General features: G+C 36.4%; 1 protein-coding gene across 8 annotated transcripts; it reads left to right on the top strand.

Annotated features, from left to right (window-relative positions):
• Positions 1-395: 395 nt before the first annotated feature.
• Positions 396-21,028, top strand: ace2 (angiotensin I converting enzyme 2). 8 transcript variants are annotated; one of them, XM_058382391.1, is made up of 22 exons: positions 396-774; positions 871-1,010; positions 8,072-8,564; positions 8,654-8,905; positions 9,913-10,177; positions 10,519-10,677; positions 11,038-11,131; positions 11,842-11,985; positions 12,158-12,270; positions 12,515-12,620; positions 13,636-13,733; positions 13,909-14,081; positions 14,549-14,775; positions 16,053-16,197; positions 16,794-16,892; positions 17,075-17,197; positions 17,744-17,922; positions 18,049-18,107; positions 19,469-19,569; positions 19,662-19,778; positions 20,316-20,510; positions 20,891-21,028. In XM_058382391.1, the coding sequence occupies exons 4-22, from the start codon at positions 8,664-8,666 to the stop codon at positions 20,988-20,990; spliced, it is 2,739 nt and encodes a 912-aa protein (XP_058238374.1). In that variant the 5' UTR covers positions 396-774; positions 871-1,010; positions 8,072-8,564; positions 8,654-8,663; the 3' UTR covers positions 20,991-21,028. The 8 variants fall into 8 exon arrangements, with proteins under 8 accessions (XP_058238374.1, XP_058238375.1, XP_058238373.1 ...); XM_058382392.1 differs by having other exon boundaries at positions 396-1,005; XM_058382390.1 differs by having other exon boundaries at positions 396-1,010; positions 8,072-8,491.
• The last annotated feature ends 64 nt before the right edge of the window (positions 21,029-21,092 follow it).

The raw sequence follows: 21,092 nt of genomic DNA, 5'->3' as shown, positions 1-21,092 counted from the left end.
CATTTTTTATGTGCAACCAAATTATTTTGTTTTAATATTCCCATCATCCCGAACACATGGCAGTTCTGCAGTACTCCAGCTTTCTCCTTTGGCTCAGAAAATGATTTTAGAATATTGAGCCCAAAACAATTCATAAATGTTAGAAATAATGATATGACATTAGATATGACATTTTAGGAAAAGTACAAAATAAAGAGTGAACAATGACAGACTCATTCTGATAAATGTTAGGGATGAATAGTAATTTAACTTTAATCTTTATAATTTTTTATAAATTTATAATATTTCTATACTTCTCTCAAGTTGCTTTGAGACAATGTCTATTGTTAAAAACTCTATATAAATTAAATTGAATTGAATTCATCCATCTATTTTCTGTAATGCTTATTCTACACAGGGTTGTGAGGAACCTGGAGTCTTTCCCCAGGGGTTTCAGGGGGCACAAGGCAGGGGAAACAATGGACAGAGTGCCAGCCAATCGTTAAGTATGAGAATCTCACACACTTACACAACTATTCACACACGATGGATGTCTACACATGGCTGAACTGGAGGAGGAAACCGAAGCACCCATGCAAACTTTGCATACACACAGCAGAGACGGGAATCAAACCAAAGTCCAAAGGGGCAGGACAAACATACTTAAAGAGCATTTAAGCCTGTGCTGCCTAAGAGAAGGACTGTCTAAAGAGTCCTAAAACCTGAAAAGAGTAATTAGTGGACACATTAGTGAGTGAACATGATTTATTTTGTGACTAGCCGGGAGTAGTTACTGTAAGCTTGCATTTAAAAAAAAATCCTTTGTCTCTTTGGATGACACTTTCAGCCTGCAATCTGAAGCACCTGTCATGTTTACTTCACTTCCTGCAGTTAGTTTGATTCAGGGACGAATCACTTTCTCTTTGAAATCGAGCTGTACCAGAATGTGCTTGGAACCAGACTCCTTCATCACCTCCTTCAGTGGACTGATGTAATCCTAGGCTGTCTTCCTCCTCACTTCTGCTGGTCAGGTGAATCTTCATTCATTTCAGACATTTCATCTGACAAAACCTCAAAGACTTTCATCCACACATCCCTTTTTCCAGTGCAGAATATCATATTTAAGGTTTCAGGTCTTCTCGACTCCTTTAAGCTTTAATACACCACTCACATATCTTACCATCTGTATATATATGTAAGTACGTATAGTTATATATAGAAAAAATTTCCCAGACATTATCACCTGTACATGTCAGTGTATGGTGAGAGTTTGCTTTAATTCAGTTTCGTGCCTGGATTGCAGTGTTCAGTGTTGCAGAAAATACTTTGCAATTTGTGGCAGTTACTGAATAATATGCCTTAAGGTGAATAGCAGAATGATAAGCTGGGATAAGGGGTTATGATTTCCTGTATGCAAGTACATTAATTATTTAGTTGTTCTAGTTGACTTAAAAACAGCTTTAGCCTGGTAACAACAACAACAACACTCCACATCACGCAGTCATTGATTATTTTCCTATAATAGAGAATAGAATAGAAGTCTATTCTATAACCTCATGCTCCCAAGTGTTTTGTTCCCATTAACACAAAAATTGCAAAATCCTTTTTGGATTGATGACAGAGGCATCAAAACCCATTGAAGATAACAATCACACATATATCAGAAATATTGCACAGGCTTAGTGTAATATGTAGCTTTTTTGAGTAGGTTTTATGGTTGCTTCCGGAGTGTAGGTTAAGCAGTGTGTTTTAAAAGTGCAAGTTAAGCTAAATGGAACTTTAACAGGCATCTAACATGTGAAATGATTAAACCCAAACACAAGAGAAAGCTTGTGACCTTGAGTAAACCTTGAACTTTGGAAAATATTTGACACACTATCACGAAACGCAATGTGTGTAAACGCATGCATTTTAAAAACGGTAAGAGAAATCGGTCAGTGACATCTGGTGGTCATGAAATGTAACTGCAGCAGCGTGACAGGTGCGGGTGTGAAATTTGAATAGAAAAAAAGTAGCCATTATTTGTCACATATGTATTATAGTGCAGTGAAATGCTTTTCTTTTCGCATGTTACAGCTTGTTAGGAAGTTGGAGTCAGATATGATATCCTCGGGCCTTGCTTGAGGGGTCAACAGATTGGGAAAATCTGGGACAGCGCAATAGCTGGGCCTCAATTTGAGCAGTGTTGTATAAAGTACCCAAAAGCCATACTTGAGTAAAAGTACAGGTATTTTGTTAGAAAATGACTCAAGTAAAAGTTAAAGTCAACCATTATAATTCTACTTGAGCAAAAGTCTTAAAGTATCTGAAATAAACTGTACTTAAGTATCGAATGTAGTATTTTCATGAATGTATTCAAGTATGGAAAGTAAAAGTAGAAGTAAATTTAAAAAAAAAAAGAAGCAAGACTGTAATAATTTGGAGAATTATGAATTTTATTCTGTATTGCTTTCTTTCTTAAACTTCTCAATAAGTGCACCACCAAAAAAATAAGACCTGCATGAAAGAAAGAAGAGGCCTTTAGAACTGTATTGTAATGAAGTGTACAGTATCAGTGTTTCCATACATGTGCACTTGTAACTAAGGCCATGTCCACACGTACCCGGGTATTTTTAAGAAGGGAGATTTTTCTCTGTGTTTTGACCTTTCGTCCACATGCTAATGCAGTTTGAGGTCGTTGAAAACGTTTTTAAAAATACCCAGCTATGTGTGGACATAGTCTAAAGTCATCACTGACCACAAACTTCCTTTACCGCAAATTTGTACATGGTTTGTTTTGTAGTAAGTAATGAAAATGCCGAACAGAAAATGTATCTGAGTAAATGTATAGAATTTGTTTAAAAAATGTAGTGAAGTAAAAGTTGACAGAAATATAAAAACTCAAGTAAAGTACAAAAACTCTCCAAAAATACTTAAGTACTGTAATGAAGTCATTTTACTTCGTTACTTTACACCACTGAATTTGAGCAAACCACATCCTAGGTATTGCCCCTGCCACACAAGTCTAAATGCAGGAGAAGAAGTGTTTGTGTGTGTGTGTGTGGATGTGTGTGTGTGTGGGTGCATGGGTGAGAGAGAGGCAGACAGAGGTTCAACAGAATTTCACCAGAAAGACTGACAGAATCATGCACAGAATTTTTTTTATATTTCTATGCATGAATCTGACAGTCTTTCTGGTGAAATACAGTAATACATACAGTAATAATCAGTTTTTATACTAAACATTTCCACAAGTTTCCAACCTATGTTTATTATATGTATTTCATTTTTTATTTAGCTATAGGGCACAGTGGTGGATTTATGAAGTCAATGAATAAAGTTCCAGTTTGTGGATAAAATCAAATATTGTCTCTACAATCCACTAGGACCACATCACTGGATGTATTTATCTATACGATAACACCTGCATTTATTCATTCACAGATGAAATATCTACAGCACAGTTCCACATTTTAAAATGACGCATCAGTATTTGTTGAACACGCTTCGGATATATGGGCCAGATATATGGGTCACAAATTGTATTTCCACTGACACATATTTGCACATCATCAGTACTGCATTTCTAGGACTCTGACACATTTTCTGCAACAGACAGAAAAAGTGAAATCTTGTTATGCTACACTTTTGTGGACAGATGCACTTTCTGCAGTGATCAGATAATGCGTAGTTACATTCTGAGTTTTCTCCTCACTTGGGTAGGAAAGGGTTTGTGAAAACTTCATGGCCATGGCCTTAAATGGTTGCTTTTCTTTTTCTTTTCTTTTCTTTTTTTTATTACAGATATTACAAAAAAAGCCTACCCTGTTTCAAGGTTTTTCCTCTAACTTAGTGTAATGTAATGATGTAACTGTAGTTTCTGTGGTTAAAGAAATTAGGGGGTTTGATGTCCACCTCCACAGCGCGTGCATGGAGTTTGCTTGCTCTCACCATGCTTTTGGGGTTTCCAAAGACATTCACTGTATCATCGATTGGCATCTCTTAATTGTCTGTAGTGTGTGAATGAGTGTGTGATTGTGCCCTGTGATAGATTAGCACCCTGTCCAGGGTGTCCCCTGTTTGGAATCCATCCAGGGTGTCCCCTGCCTTGTCCTCCGTGGTCCTTAGGATAGACTCCAGGCTCCCTACATCCCTGTGTAGAAAACCACCAGAGAAAATAGATGGATAATGAGAATACAGCATTATTAACAATATTAACTCAGTACCTCAGTATTAACTACTGTAAACAATAATACCAATACAAAATACAAAACAGAGAGAGTGCCCCCTCCTGGTGATGATTCAGGTGTTAAGCAGACTGATCAAGTTTGTCCTTCACTGTTCAAACCACAGATCATCCCTCCGTTAAATATGTATTTCAATCCAAAAAAATGGAAAAATAAGTAATAAAATGGAAAATGAAAAAGAAAAGAAAAAACAAAACCCAACAACAACAACAACAACAATAAAAACAGATCTAAATTAAAGTGATAGCTACATTGATCTCAAAGTGTCTACTTTTCTTGAATAAAAATGCTTAAATGCTTAAAGTTTGGCTTTATTGATATAAAATCTGAATCTTCTGTTTTGTTTTTGTTTTGTTTTTTTTTCCACAAAAAACAAACAGCCTTTTTGCTATTGTTGCAACCAAAAATACTTAATTTTTCTGCATATTTTTCAAAATTTGCTTTCTGTACTTTTTTTTTTCCAGAAAACTACTTGAATTAGTGAAATCTGATTCAATTAATATTTCAATTTGGATTGAAGTTTCTGATTCTTTTCGAATATCCCGTTTATAGTAATTATGTGACAACATCTTATTGTGAGAAAGGAAAAATGTAAACTTATTAAATTCACCAGAAAAAATTACATTTGAATACTTTTATCAGCTTCCAATTATACTTCCAAGTATCAAAGTGTCACAGAATGATATTGTAGGTATCTAGAAGGTTATAAAAATGTTTATGATCAATTGCAAGATAGTGAACAGTTATTTATAATAATACAACATGTACAGACTAAAGTCTGTAAAGTCTATAAACATTTATAGAGGTGTAATTAGGATTGCTATCTAGATTATTTAGAGCGATACTAAGCGTCTCCTAGCTTGTGAACAGTAACACACGGTTGTATTGCCCACACTGCCCTACATTAATAGTGGTTTCAAGAAAATAATTTAGCTTTAGAAATCCAAATATAGACAAGAAACTACAGCAAATGCAAATTTATTTATTTGAACAAAAACGGCAAAACAGCAAGTTTGTATATATTATTGAAAACAGCAAAACACAAATGTAGTAAAATAACTACATACAATAGAGATAAAATTCCAAACAGACATGTTACCGATTTCTCCTTAAGTATTCTTTGGAACCTTGTGGTCACTCAGGTTCTGTTTCTGTTCATCAAGAACAGGAATCTGAGACTACAAAGGCTACCAAAACCTAAAAATAAAAAATATTTTCCATATCATGGTGAAAGTCAAGATCATATTTTTTTTCCACTCGATGTAGCACAAAGAAGAAGAAGAAAATAAAAAGGAACCCATGAAAGCAGGCTTTCGTAGTAAAAGATGTCCGTTCCTCTTTCCAATAACATCAGGGACAAGACAGGGGAATTCTTTGACGGGTTTAAAATATTGCAATGATGAAATTTTCATCATCTTTGTGCAGAATATAGAGCGTTAGCAGATTTTATGTCTAGGCTACATCATGCTTTTACACAATGCACAATGAAAAAACAAAGACATTTGAGAAGTTTCTATGCTGTTTGATGTAAATGTCATTTTCCTGGAGCTGGCTGCTATGTCCTCAAACTAAAATCCTTAAGTGTCACTTTGTCAGCCTTAATTTCATTTACAAACCTTGTCTTGGTGTGTATATGACATCAATAAACTCAGCTTGTTTAAAACTCAAAATATATGAGTAATAAAAGTATGCCACACAAATAAAAAACACACAATGTAATTTTGTTCTTTCCTTTTCTTTTTTACACTGACATAATAGCTGAGTATATACTCATAATAGCTGAGTATACTAAGGATACTTTACTGTTCACAAATCAATGCAAAAGCAACCTATTTCATTTTTTTTCCATTTATAGTAGCCTTATAAATTTGAAACATTTCATACAGTTATTTTTTATGACATCATCTGCAGTAAACAATCTTTCAGGAAGTAACCAGAGACTAACAAACTGCTTGTCGGTTTGAGCTATACAGTATATTATACTGTATATTAAGCAGCAAGTGAACAGTCAATTCTCAAAGTTGATGTGTTAAAAGCTGAAAGTGTAAGGATCCAAGCCACTCTGGCAAGAGCTAAATTGTGATAACTAGACAATTGGATTAGAGCTTCTCCAAAAAGTGGTCCAAGGAAGGACAACCGGTGAGCCAGGAATATATTCTGCTGGGAAACCTTGGCATGGCATTCATGTGGATGTTACTTTTACACATACCAACTACCTAACTAAATATTGTTGCAGACCAAGTACACCTCGTTATGATGACAATATTCCCTAATGGCAGCAGGATAATATGCCCTGACACCCTGCTGATGCTCAGGAATGGTTTGAGGAACAAGGTGTTGACTTTGCCTCAGATCTCCCTCTGATTGAGTGTCTGTGGGCTGTACTGGACAACTATGTCAGATCCATAAATTTAAATTTATTACTAACATTATTTCCATAAATATTATTTTACTGAAACATCCCAAAATAGTATACAGAAGGTTATACTAGTTCTCACCTACTGTTACTGTATCAGCAAAAATGTATCATGATAAGGAAAACTTCACCCAGACACTGAAAATTTACATCAAATGGAAAACCTTGTGTAACTGATGACTAATACCTGAACAAAACTTTAGAGTTTAGAGGACTATTTTGATGCACCCACATCTGTGACCTATTTTTTTAGGTCCAAAATAGAGCATTTCAAATGTCAAATTTGAACTTTTCTTTCCTGGTGTCCTAAACAGGTATGATGTACTGTATCTAGGTTTTGATTATAAGAATATTTACCAAAAGTATATCTTAGTATCTCGAAATGATTCATTAGAAATATCTAATACAGGACACTGTGAGGCGAACATGCTAACCACTAAGCCAAAGTGCCACCAGAAAGTAATAATATCAAACAAAATGATAAACATCCATGGAGTTTTTATTATTAAAAATGTGTAAGAAACAGCTTGTGACAAAGAAAAAGGCCTCCATCCAAAAAGCAAATGACTTCCTGGTCAAGATTTGCACAAGTCACATCCTTGATTCAGTAGATAATACAGTGCTCATCTCAGGACAACACACTAAGGACTGTCTAGCATGTGCTGTGGGAGAGTCTGATATATAATTACACTCTGAATCTCACGGGTTCCCTTTGCCCTTTTCAATACAGCACAGTACAGTACATTTCAGTTTATTTGTGATGATAATCTTATAAGCAGTGCCAAAATCCCCCCAAAAGGTTTTCATTTGACTCAATTTACGAAACCTCCTTAAATGTCAGTGTATTTTTTTGCAACAAAGGAAACAGAAACCAGCCTTTAATGTGTACATATAATAATGTGTACACTGTCATCTTCAGATCTGTCATCTTCCTTGCCCTTTAGGTCAGATGTCTCGGAATGTCTTTATTCCGTATGATCATGTTTGATTTTTAGAATCTTATTGGAAGACTATTTGTATTCTAGTGTTATTGGAAACTTAATGGAATTGGGATTTCTTTTAGTGGAAATTCATAGATAGATAGATAGATAGATAGATAGATAGATAGATAGATAGATAGATAGATAGATAGATAGATAGATAGATAGATAGATAGATAGATAGATAGATAGATAGATAGATAGATAGATAGATAGATAGATTCATAAGAAAACACCATGTAAACATCTCAATCTGTCATTAACGGTTCATGGTTCATGGAAGTTTTCAATCTTTTATTTAAAGCTTATTCCATTTTACTATGCCGACAATCAAATATTTGCACAAGATATTTCCCGGTAATTACAATCATTGTAATTACTTGGAAATATCATCATCAAACAGCAGAAAGGAAGTGGAAGAAATCTCAACTGGACACAGATCTCACCTCTAATCGTAAACTTCTGTCCAGATTCTCTTCGGATGTGACTTCTGCCAAGACTTCCTTCTACAAGGAAAAGCTTGAAGCTTCTGCACAAGATCCCCAAAAGCTCCACAACATCTCTGCACTACTCAACCCTCTGACTCCACCTGCTCCATCCTCCCTGACTGCGAAGATTCCGCAACTTTTTACACAGAGAAGATTGAGAAGATCTGCCAGACCTTCACGTCTGCCCCAACTTCATCTACATTACACAGTCAGGACTCAGCTACTCATTCACTGAAGCATCTCTCAACCATAGCAGCAGAAGAGGTTTTGCAAATCATCCTGTCCTGCAATCCTACCACCTGCCCACTCGATCCAATCCCTTCCACTATGCTCCAGACCATCTCACCTGACCTCCTGCCTTTCATCACTACAGTCATCAATGGATCCATAACATCTGGTCAGGTACCAAATGCCTTTAAGAAAGCAAGGGTTATCCCTATACTGAAGAAACCTGCTTTGGATCCCTCTGACATCAGTAATTATAGACCGGTATCACTTCTCTCCTTTCTTTCAAAAATTCTCAAATGAATTGTTTTTAATCAGCTCTCTGACTATCTCTTGCAGAATAACCTCCATGATCCCAACCAGTCTGGCTTCAAAGCAGCACATTCCACAGAGACTGCCCTTCTGGCGGTCACTGAGAAACTACATGCTGCTAGATCGGCCAAGCTGCCATCAGTCCTCATCCTTCTCGACCTTTCTGCAGCATTTGACACAGTTAACAACAAGACTCTCTTGTCCACCCTCAGGAGTCTTGGAATTTGTGGAACAGCATGGGAATGGTTTGCTTCCTACCTGGATGGTCACATATATAAGGTAACATAGAAGGGATTGACATCTGCTCCATGCAGACTATCTACTGGTGTCCCACAAGGCTCAATATTTGGTCCTCTCCTTTTCTCCCTCTACACCCACTCTCTTGGCAAAGTTATATCCTCATATGGCTTTTCATACCACTGCTATGCTGATGACACCCAACTTATCTTCTCATTCCCTCCCTCAGATACCATGGCTTCTGCTCGGATCTCAGCGTGTCTTTTGCATCTCTCTCTGGATAAGAGCATCTGCCAAATTCCAGAAATGTAAATGTAAATGTGTCGACAGATTTGCTTCCATTTCATTCAAGTTCAGAAACCTTTTAAAATATCAAAATGAAACTCTATACAAACTCTGAATAATCCTAATAAAAACATCTATTAATGGTCCTACAGGATATTTATATCTTGTCCTACAGTATGCAACAGCTCTTCTAGTAGTCTTAAAGGCATGGCTCTAAAATAGGAAAGAAATTCTTATCAGAATCTTAAACAAGTAAATTCTTTAGGATTAACTTAAAACAAAAATCCATGCTAAACCTTCCCAAACATACAGATAGTAGCATTGACTAAATCATGTTTTGATGTTATTTATTGAGAAATAAAAGAAAACTTCATCACTACCAGTAATTTTGAATTAATTTTTTTTGTTTTGATGATTGTCAGGTTGATTTTGGACATCAATTCTAAAAATTAAAGTCATCTTATTAAACAAATAAAAGGGAAAAACACACTTAATAAAAAAATTCATACAAACAAAATATCTAACAACTCAATAATCCAAGCTAATTATCACATTATCACGTATAAATTCATACAACAAATAAATTTTTTAAAAACATTTTTCCATTGAGCTTGTTGGATTTGAAGTGAATATTTTATTGTACACTTGATATGTTCACTGATCGGCTCCCATCATGCTGTAAACTGAAGTTAACAGTGTAGTTTACTTGTACTTTGCGCAATGAATAAGCACTAAATGATGTGCGTTTATTTTGTCTTTTATAGCTCAGTTCAAAGGCTGCATCTGGAGAACACTTTTGATAAGGCAGTGACTTTGCTGAGACACAGTCAGTGCTCGGGGAAGATGACTGTCCTGTGGATCTTGGTTTTGTTCTTTGGGACCTCTGCGGTCTGGGCTCAAACAGTTGAGGACAGAGCCAAAGAGTTCCTAAAGAAATTTGATGAGGATGCATCCCGTATCATGTATCAGTATAGTCTTGCGTCTTGGAACTACAATACGAACATCAACACAGAGAACTCTGACAAGCTGGTGAGCAAAGAGGAAACTGTCTCTGTTTTTCTCATCTGTTTATTGTGATCAAAAGATTTTAGATGCAAATCTGACTTCTTTTTACTGTCCTTCCTGAAAACAAAACCAAAACAATGAAATGAGCCTAAAATGCAATAGTACCCTTTTTAAAGCAGCTACAGACAAAGTTCTGTTTTAATGATAGACTGTGAATTCAAATCTGACAAATATGAGCTACAACTTCGTCCTCAAATGCAAACAACCTCAATTACTGTATTTATGTAGTGTTAAAAAAGTATATTATTGATTTCATTCAGTATAATAATGATGCTAAATTGGGAATCTGTCCAATCTTTTCATAGGCAGCACAGGGAGCGATCTGGAGCGCCTTTTACTCTGAAGCATCAGAGCAGTCCAGCGCTTTCCCTATTGATCAGATTTCTGATCCAGAGACTAAGCTCCAGCTCCAGTCTCTCCAGGATAAAGGGTCAGGTGCTCTGTCACCCGATAAAGCCAGTCATGTAAGTTCAGCACAACGGTACTGTTCCGCTTCAATGGCACCATTTTCTAGAAATGTCTTTCAGTGTGTAAAAATGATCAGTTCATTGTCTAACGAAGCATGATGTGCTTGGAGTTTGTCTGATTTCACGCAAATAAGATCTCAAGAAATGAAAATGCTAGCCTTGCCTTTTGGTTAACCTCTCTGTATGACTCGAAAATGTTTGATTTAAATATCTTTTATTTCAACATGTCATTAAACCATGTTACACCATGTTAGCAGTAATGCTTGTGAGTCCTTCAGGCTAGCCTTAGTTTAATAGCTACCATTGAAAAAAAATCCCTGTACTGTCTTTCTTAGAAACTGTCTGTTTGTATTGCAGCTTGGTAAAGTCATGAATGAGATGAGTACAATTTATGGCACAGGGACGGTGTGTAAAATCAATGACCCCTTCGACTGTGAAACTTTGGAACCAGGTACAGCCATTGGATAGATAACGTCAATCATTACCCAATGGGGTTGTTTTTTTTGCTGTAGAATTCTCAAATCTGATTGGTCAGAAGGTGTTGATTAAATTTCTACAACATCTCTGACATCACAGCAATTCTAATATATTAGACATAGATACTAATACTTTAATCTAAGCCTAATAAGGCAAAAGTCTATTTTTTTTAACAAAGAAGAAAGTATAATTGTTGATATGGTGTTTTAGTAAGGATACATGTACAGTATACAGTGCTTATGGAGGGAGATGAAGAGATAGAGAAGGGATTTCCATATCTTGACAGAGTACTTGCTGTTGCAGGAAAATAATCAAATTTCTATTTTCCTACATTGTTTTATTCTTTAACTATTCCAACCTTTATACACTAACTTTACCCTGTAACAGAATATCCCGATGAAGTTACGTGAACATAGTTCTTCTCTTTAACTCTAATTGTCATGACAAGATTTAAAAATGAAATTGAATGTATCCATTGTCTTGACTGAGACTAATGTCAAACATACAGCATAAGCAAACATTTAGTGTACTCTCATTTTTTGTGTTTTCTCTGCGCTGGTCTGTACAATTCACCTCAACAAAGCTTTGAGAAGTCATTGATGTGGATAAAACACATTTATTGAGGCATATTACATTCCATTTTAATTGATTTTGATAAGTATTGCATGTTTATTGACTTCTCAGGGCTGGAAGCAATCATGGCTGACAGCAGGGACTATAACGAGCGGCTGCACGTGTGGGAAGGATGGAGGGTTCAGGTGGGCAAGAAGATGAGGAGACTCTATGAAGATTATGTAGACTTGAAGAACGAAGCAGCCAGGCTGAACAGTATGACAAATCTGGACTAATAATAAACTTGAACCATTGCAAGCTTTCATTTATTCGTTTGCTAGTTATTGGTCTCATAATTAGATAAAAAAGAAAAAAAATTTGACAACGTAGATTTGAGCATAGATTTTGCATAGCTCCTGCTGATTCTCTGTGCTTTTTTAAATTCAAGATTATAAAGACCATGGAGACTACTGGAGGGCTAATTATGAAACAATCGATGACCCAAAATACAGCTACACCCGAGATGAACTGATGACAGACGTGAGACGCATATATAATGAGGTATGTCTGAGATTTTATAACCAACACCATATCGGTTAATGAGCTAGCTGAACTGGAAGCTAATTCTCAGTGTTTATTGTTATCACACAGGAGGCAAGTTTGCCACTACATTCTTTATTAAGGATTTGAATCAAAATCTAGGTTTCAACATAGTTACTTATATTGTTAAAACGCTATATATGTGAAATTCATTGGAACGATGAGCCGTACTTGTACTTCTCATGGATATTGTACTTATGTTTAGATTCTGCCTTTGTACAAAGAACTTCATGCATATGTGAGAGCCAAGTTGCAGAACACATATCCTGGCCACATCGCTTCTAACGGCGGTCTTCCAGCCCATTTGCTTGGTAAGGCTAAAATAAAATAAATAATAAAACACATATATGAATGCAAATTCTATACATTACACAATCCCAACTTCCTAACTTGTAAATACAAACTTCCCAGTAGGAGTTGAATGCACCTGATCCTGCTTATATAAATTATTTTAGTTTGTACCTTTGCTTAAATATTCTTGAACCAAAGTATAAACAAGTAGCTTGAGGTGAACTGACCCTGACCAGGCAGATACTAAGGATAAATGAATAAAGGGTGTAAAAATATTGCTTAGAGGTGTGGTCTTTGTTTGGCCTGTGAGCTTCATATCTGTATTGGAATCTAATTGGACACCGGACAATTTTATTATCTACTTACTTTGTAGCCTTAAATTGCGCCGTGGCTTTTATAATGCATTGGCTGCACATTTGGACGATTAATAACAGGACAAGTAAGATATCACTTTACATGTAGATGATTAATAAATATCATAAAATTTATAGACAAATTAGCATAAATCAAATCCAATGGCAGCATAAAGTCTTGCAGTAAATATTGGAACCCCTCAGTCAGTTGCATTAGTGAACTTAGACAGTTAATTATCACAAACATCACAAAATTGTGTTATTAATTTGCATCATTCTATGTAAACCCCTCCCCATCTCAATTCCTCAATGTCTGAATAGTTTAAAAAAACCCTTGCAAGCTAATGTTAACCCTACAGATCTTCATCTAGCCGTCTCATTCACTGGTATATGCTAGAGATGTTTTTTAAACCACTGCCTGCTTTGTATTAAAAAAATGCAAAGCTGCTGTTAGTGTTAGCTGATGCTGTAAATAACATGAAGTAGCAGTAGTAGTAGTAGTACATCGTCCACATCACAGACACATAACCTACTGCAGAGTTATTAAAACAGCTCAACATAATCCAGAATGAATGTGTTACAAAGCAAATGCAGGAGTACAGAGCAGTATAGGAGATATTTGTGCTGAAATCACTAGTTATTGAGTTTGATCTTTCCTCTCATCTTTGTCGTTTTTCTACAGGTGATATGTGGGGAAGGTTTTGGACCAACCTTTACCCACTCTCCGTCCCTTATCAAAACAAGCCTGATATTGACGTCACCTCAGCGATGATAGAACAGGTCAGACGTTCTTAATGGTTGCCTACGTAATTAACAATCAGCAGCTGATTTTTATCTCTGCGCGAAGGTTCATTTCAAATCAGATTTCATGTGCTATCTGATTTCTAGCACGTGATCCTTTATCAATGTTTTGCAGTAAAATGGAGATTAGGATATATTATATGGCTGATTTCAGGGCTGGAAAGAACTGCGGCTGTTCCAGGAAGCAGAAAAGTTCTTTGTATCTGTGAACATGTCAGCCATGTTTCCTAACTTCTGGACAAATTCAATGTTCGTAAAGCCGGATGACGGCAGGAAAGTGGTGTGTCATCCCACAGCATGGGACATGGGCAACCGAGAGGACTACAGGTACACTACAGGCCACCTCACACACCTGTTTATGTCTCTGCCATTTTAGTTCTTAAAATTTTTCAAATTTTAAATCAACTTAACTGTATCATTTTCTATTACATTCTATTCTAATAATTATTCTATGTTAAATAAATAACTAAATAATACACAATATTGCATAATTATTACAATTAAAATAAAAGTCAGAAAATTAAATCATTCGACTCTGTTCCCACTTTCCATTCAATTCAATTCAAGTTTAACACTAAAAAAACCCCAAAACCCTCAACTACATAACTTTAAAATCTCTCCTTTATTTCAAAAACTTCACAAGAATGAGCTTTTACTGTATGTTTGTAGAAAATGACTTAACAAACACAAATTTAACTATAATTGAGATCGAAGTAGGTCTCTCTACCAGAATGCTATTCAGTTACAGTAAGCGCTGCTATCTCCTTACATCCATATCTATCTCTCATCTCCAGGATCAAGATGTGCACTACAGTGAGCATGGACCATTTTCTAACCGCTCATCATGAGATGGGACATAACCAGTACCAGATGGCTTATCGAAACCTGCCTTACCTTCTCCGAGATGGAGCCAACGAGGGCTTTCACGAAGCTGTGGGAGAGATCATGAGCCTGTCGGCCGCAACCCCGTCTCACCTGCAGTCCCTGGGGCTCCTGCCCTCTGACTTTATAGAAGACACAGGTATGAAGACTGCATAGGAGACACACTAAATGTCTCACTCTTTCAACAACAAGGGGACGAGTAATTTAATATCTAGCACCTTTTATAAGCAAATTGTCATTCATTCATTCTTAGTGAGATCTCTGGGAGGTCAAGTGACAGGGCCAATTTTTTTTACAGAAATCTTTTGTTTTAATCTGTGGCCTTTCTAGGTTTTTTTTTTTTTTTTTTTTTAGCAATTTTAAGTCGATTTTAAGTCAAATGTGAAGAATGTACGTCTGGGGTTAGACTGTTTTCCGGTGTGTTCCTGGATCATGTCCAGAGTTTTCTATATGGGGGAGGTGCTCAAAAACTACTGAGTGAGTTCACTTGAGAATCAGGAATGCTTGACAGTCATGTAGGAGTTATCGAATCATCTCCTATTTATTTTTGCGTGTGAAAGATGCAGGTTCAGGCTTGTCTGTGATTGTTGGTAACATAAACAAAATGTAAACTAAAACGAGTTTCCTGGTTATGCAAATGTACTTTTCAACCACATGCAAGTGCACACAGTTACAGAAGGCAAATTCATGTATAATTTATATCCTGTATTTATTATATTTCTGGAAAGCTGCTTTGTGATACTTTGTTAAAAGCACTATACAATCGAATAGAACTGAATACTTCCACCATTTCAAAAACAACAGAAAAAAGAGAAGGGAAAAAAAAGAATACAATCGAATGTTCCTAATCAATATATGACTTCATCATAATTATAAAGTGATGGAAAACACTGCTTGCTGTTATGATCCTTACAGCTTCATTTAAACAAAGGGGTTTACAATAATGATGGGGAAGCAGTAGTTCACCTTCCCACCTCAATAACATTCCAAAGCCAATTTGTTTACTGTAAATTGCTGAACAGTCTCTACTTTATTTAAGTGATTTGTGGACCAAATCACAAGTGGTTCAAATGTATTGAGTTTTTAGCTGCATTCTCCTCTGTCCTAGGCTACACGTATCAATCAGTATAAACACTATTTTGTTGCAAGTCTGATTTTTTTTTTATTAATATATTGCCCCAAGGCTAAGTAAAAACAAAAACAGTACACATTGCCAAGTCCCAGAGTATCTATTTTCTTATGAGCTTCATATTAACCTCCACTGTGGAGTGTGACATGACAAAGACATTCAGTGTTCAACATGGACAAAACATAGCAAATTTAAATTTTTTGGTGTTAAAGTGAAACATTAATCCATAATGCAAAATTGCTTGTGGCTAAACTGAAATGACTTGCATCCTCTCTTTGCTTTTCCAGAGACAGAAATTAACTTCCTGCTGAAACAGGCCCTTACCATTGTGGCAACTTTGCCATTCACTTACATGCTGGAGGAATGGCGTTGGCAAGTGTTTCAGGAAACAATCCCCAAAGAGCAGTGGATGCGCCGCTGGTGGGAGATGAAGTACGAGTCATATTCTTCACTGGTGTTTCACTGAGATTGTTATGATGCATTTTGACTTCCTTTTTTGGAATTCCTTTATGATGCAACACTCTCTCAGTTAGTCATGCTGTCACAGGCACATTGCAAACATGTCACTTGCTAGAGGTGTTTGATGTAATGTTTTGGACAGTCTGCAGAATGCAAGTGCAGAAATTTGATTTGAAAATTTATTTTGTTTAATTTAGATGAAAGAGTGACACTTATAGTTAATAACTACTGATAAAGATGATGCAATGTCCCTCCATATGCTCCTCTGAACACTCTGTATTGTTAAACTTCAATTCTAATGCAAGTTAAAGAAATGGGAACTGTAGCTCTATCTATCTATCTATCTATCTATCTATCTATCTATCTATCTATCTATCTATCTATCTATCTATCTATCTATCTATCTATCTATCTATCTATCTATCGTTATATATCTTTCAATCATGTCCATTATAAGATTAGGCTTAACAATCTTTAATTCAAAGATTTCCAACACTAATTTCTTATTTTCTTTACTTAATTACAGAGTGCACTAGGACTAATACTTCTTATTGTTCTGTCTATTACAGGCGAGAGCTGGTGGGTGTGGTAGAACCTTTACCTAGAGATGAGACATATTGTGACCCACCTGCTCTTTTCCATGTGTCTGGGGATTATTCATTTATCCGGTAATCACTCAGTTAATTAATAAAGGTTTTCATGAAATATTTTAAGTTAAATATATTTAAGACATTATAAACCACAGCAAAATATCATCGGTCATGTAGTCTAAAAATAGAAAGCCTTTTGGTTCATAGTGGCAGCCCTTCTGATGAAACTAACAGCCATTTCCTGTTTGTAACTTATGCAGATACTTTACAAGAACCATCTACCAGTTCCAGTTTCAGGCTGCACTTTGCAAGGAAGCCGGCCACATCGGACCCCTTTACAAATGTGACATCACTAACTCCACCAAAGCTGGCAACAAACTTAGGTACACCAAATGCTTTGTTTTCACCGTGTTCAAGTCTCGAAAATGAGTGATTTCCTGTAATCTCGAATCTGAGACAAGTCACAGGTGTATATGAACACACTATTCTGTGAGACATGTTATTTTTTAACCAATATAGGATAGCCAGACAGATTGAGAGCTTTATGTTTTCTCACTTAGATATCAAGCTGTATTTAAAAAAATAATAATTTCAAAGGGAGACATAAAGAGAGGCTGACAAGGCTGTTAAGAGGTTTTCAGTTTTATTTGCAACTAAATGTAAATATGAATGGTTAAAACATATCACGTGCCACTTTTTAAAATAAAATTCTAGATCATAATGTTAAATACAATAAAATAAATATCAGCTGAATACTTGTCAAATGTCATTTGTCAAGTAATTAAAGTGACACTTATCACCTTATTTAGTTGCTTCATGTTCCAGAAGATTTTGAGCAGCAGTGTAGGACAAAATTCCACTGAATTGTTTAAAAACAAAATAGTAAATGCGAGGAATGACACCGAATTGTATCACATGTCTACTGACAGACAGATGCTTGAGTTGGGCCGATCAAAATCTTGGACCCGGGCTTTGGAAGATATCTCGGGTGACACCAGGATGGACTCCCAACCTCTGCTGAGCTACTTCAGAACATTGTACGACTGGCTTAAGGCTGAAAACCAGAAAAACAACAGACAGCCAGGCTGGAATCCTGCTATAGATCCATGTAAGTGATCAGTGCCAGGAAACTAATAAGACTCCTCACTGTTGAGGTGCTAATAATAAATACATGGTCACATTTCACTGGATGTAAAATTTTTAGGTCATTAATAAAAACTTTGCTTGTACACAGATTCTGAAAATGCTTTTAAAGTGACAGTGAGTCTAAAGTCTGCCCTGGGAGATAATGCAGTATGTATTGTTTTATATATATTTATATTCAGATTTGTTCCCACCTGAATTATTATTACTGATATTTATTTATTTATTTAATTTTAGTTTTGGGTGTATAACAACACCATTTCTTTATTATTATTATTATTACTATTATTGATTTGCCTTAATGATTTGACATGGAGCCTCCCTTGAGTACATGGACCTAACTTTTGAATGTCAGTGCAAGCTGTACACTGAAGTGACCCATCTTTGGTGACAAGCCACTCTCAACACCTACTCAGTTTAGTTAAGCATCATGGCTCAGTGCAGCTCTCAACCATAGCCACCGCAAGACACCGGTGAGATGTTGAACCGTAATCCTGGATTTTTCAGCACAATTTTTGAGTTAGAATGGGAGTTCCCTTCAGCCTGGGATTTCCACTCCATTTTAACAAATGTAGCTCCTGTAGTAACGTTCTCAGATTTAATATTTCCAGAAATTTTTTTTTTTGTTATTTTTGTTTTTTTTAGGGTCCTGTAAAATTCGATGATATGCTGCTTTAAATCCTTTTCATTAAAATTTTCTTTCTTTTAGCTAGCTGTAATAGATTTTATGTTAAAATAGACTAATAGACATTCTGAGAAGCCATGAACGGATTGGAGGCTGCGGTGTGTAGTTTTTATGCGGAAAGGCCCGGTGTGGACGCATGTTTTCATTCCAACCAAGTGGAAGCCACACCCAAGCCTATTGAAAGATCCGATGTTTAAACAGGTGGAATCAGGTGTGGTTCCTGCTTGATTGGAGTAAAAACCTGCAATATTGTGAATATTGGTAAATTGTGAAGCACCAGGGCATGGGGTAGAGATGGTGGGAGGGATTTTAGGGGTTTATTATTGACCAGAGGACAGCACTGTGGCTAAGTGGTTAGTGGTTAAGTGTTACCTCACAGCAAGAAGGCCTTGGGTTCGAATCCTGTGTTTGAAGAGGCAGGGGCCTTTCTGTGTGGAGTTTGCATGTTCTCCCCGTGCCTGCGTGGGGGTACTCCGGTTTCCTCCCCCAGTCCAAAAACATGTACATTAGGTTGATTGGTAATTCTAAATTGCCCGTGAGTGTTTGCGGTTGTCTGTCTATATGTGGCCCTGTGATGGACTGCCAACGTGTCCAGGGTGTACCCCTGCCTTTCGCCCAGTGTGCGCTGGGATAGGCTCCAGCAGATCCCCATGACCCTAATTAGAAATAAAGCAGGTATAGAAGATGAATGAATAAATTCATGAATGAATGAAAAATGAATAAAATGAAGGACTATATCAACCCTCCCCAGCATGTTCTTTATATTTCTGTATATTTTAGATAAATATATGCACCACACATATTGAAGACTTTCATTTTTTTTCAGTACCAGTGGAATGACAATGAGATGTACCTCTTTAAGGCCTCCATGGCCTTTGCCATGCGACAATACTATTTAGAAACCAAGGGTGAAATTCTCGATTTCACGTCAGTATCAAACAATTTTTGATCAATCTTTTGTGCAGATGTGTTAAAAACAATTTTTTATTCAGAATAAATGTTTCAATCTCTATCTCTAGGGTAGATAATATCTACACCTACAAAGAAACACCAAGAATCTCTTTTTACTTGTTGGTGACTGATCCTATTAATGCAACTCGGATTATTCCCAAAGCAGAAGTGGAGGCCGCTATCTGGTAAGGGGATTGCTTATATGTTCTGGGGAAAAGACAGGATGGGGTGATTATTTTCTAAAGCATTTTATTCCTCCATGCAGAGCAATTTACAGTAATGCAGCAACAGTTTTTTTAAAGTACTAATTAAAGAATAAATTTTAACATCATAAATTTTTTTTGATTTATAATTATCTTTAATGTTGTTGAATGTATGTGATACATGTTAATACCTGTTATTGTTTACAAACAAGCTTCAATAAAAAAATAAAGAAAGAAAGAAAATCAACCATCACCACTAGTCCCCCAACCCAGCCCCATCCACCATGGTCATGCATTCTGTTAAGTTACAGTTGCAGCTTTAGCTCTGCCTGTAACAAAGCTAGTGCTAGATAGTTCAAAGTGATTTAAGGCTCTCAATATGTAGATGAATCTGTAGGGGATGTGTTGTGAAATTTAAGGTACTCCCCAAAATGTGATGGAGGGTTTTGGTCTGACTTAGAGAGTGTGTGTGGTCTGACTTAAAGAGTGTGAAATTTCCCTTTCTCCACCTCATGTTAGGCTGTCCAGAGGTCGCATCAATGGGGTTTTTCAGCTGACTGATGACACGCTGGAGTTTGAAGGCCTGCGTGCTACACTGGCTCCTAACACAGAGCCACAGGTTCAAACGTGGTTGATTGCTTTCGGAGTGGTGATGGGGTTGGTAGTTTGTATTGGCCTTTACATCGTCATCACGGGCGCCGTGAACAGGAAGAGGTAAGCACATCTGAGAAAACACCCACCAGCATCATGGAACATGCCAAGCATGGAACTGAGAAAGAGAAGAGTCACAAACTGGTGGCTTGCATAATCCAAACCGGATGAACTGAAAATAAAGGCTTAATCACAAACGTTTACACAAATTTAGAATTGGCCAACTGACGAATCTGCATTTCTAAGTCAACTTTTAGGAATCTTTTTTTTTCCATTTTTAAAGCATAATGCAACATTTTTCCTAAGTTTCATTACAATGACAACATCCTGGGGTGATATTTAGGCCTGAATTTTGTCCCTTCCTCCATCATAATAGTAACATGATAAATTCAGCACATTTTATTGAAATTCTGTATGTTCAATTCATCTGTTTGGATTTTTAGGAAAGCCAAGAATATGGAAAATCCTGAGAACCCATATGAGGAACCTGATGGGACTGTGAACAAAGCTTACGACAGCGAGAGTGAACATACAGGATTTTAATCTGCAAATCCTCCTAGAGACAAAAGCAGACAAACATGATCATAATAAATGATTAGCCACGATGAAGACAATCAACTGTGAGAGATATTTTTGGACACATGA

Source organism: Hemibagrus wyckioides, linkage group LG27 (assembly GCF_019097595.1).
Source record: "Hemibagrus wyckioides isolate EC202008001 linkage group LG27, SWU_Hwy_1.0, whole genome shotgun sequence".
NCBI classification, from domain to species: Eukaryota; Metazoa; Chordata; class Actinopteri; order Siluriformes; family Bagridae; genus Hemibagrus; species Hemibagrus wyckioides.
The sequence above is the reverse complement of the archived record's forward strand: the minus strand, read 5'-3'. Positions and strand labels throughout refer to the sequence as shown.

Coding starts and splice junctions, on each gene's coding strand:
- ace2 (XM_058382391.1), top strand. CDS start 8,664: ATGATCCCAACCAGTCTGGCTTCAAAGCAGCACATTCCACAGAGACTG. Junction 10,178..10,518: donor CAGAGAACTCTGACAAGCTG/GTGAGCAAAGAG, acceptor ATCTTTTCATAG/GCAGCACAGGGAGCGATCTG. Junction 20,511..20,890: donor GGCGCCGTGAACAGGAAGAG/GTAAGCACATCT, acceptor TTGGATTTTTAG/GAAAGCCAAGAATATGGAAA.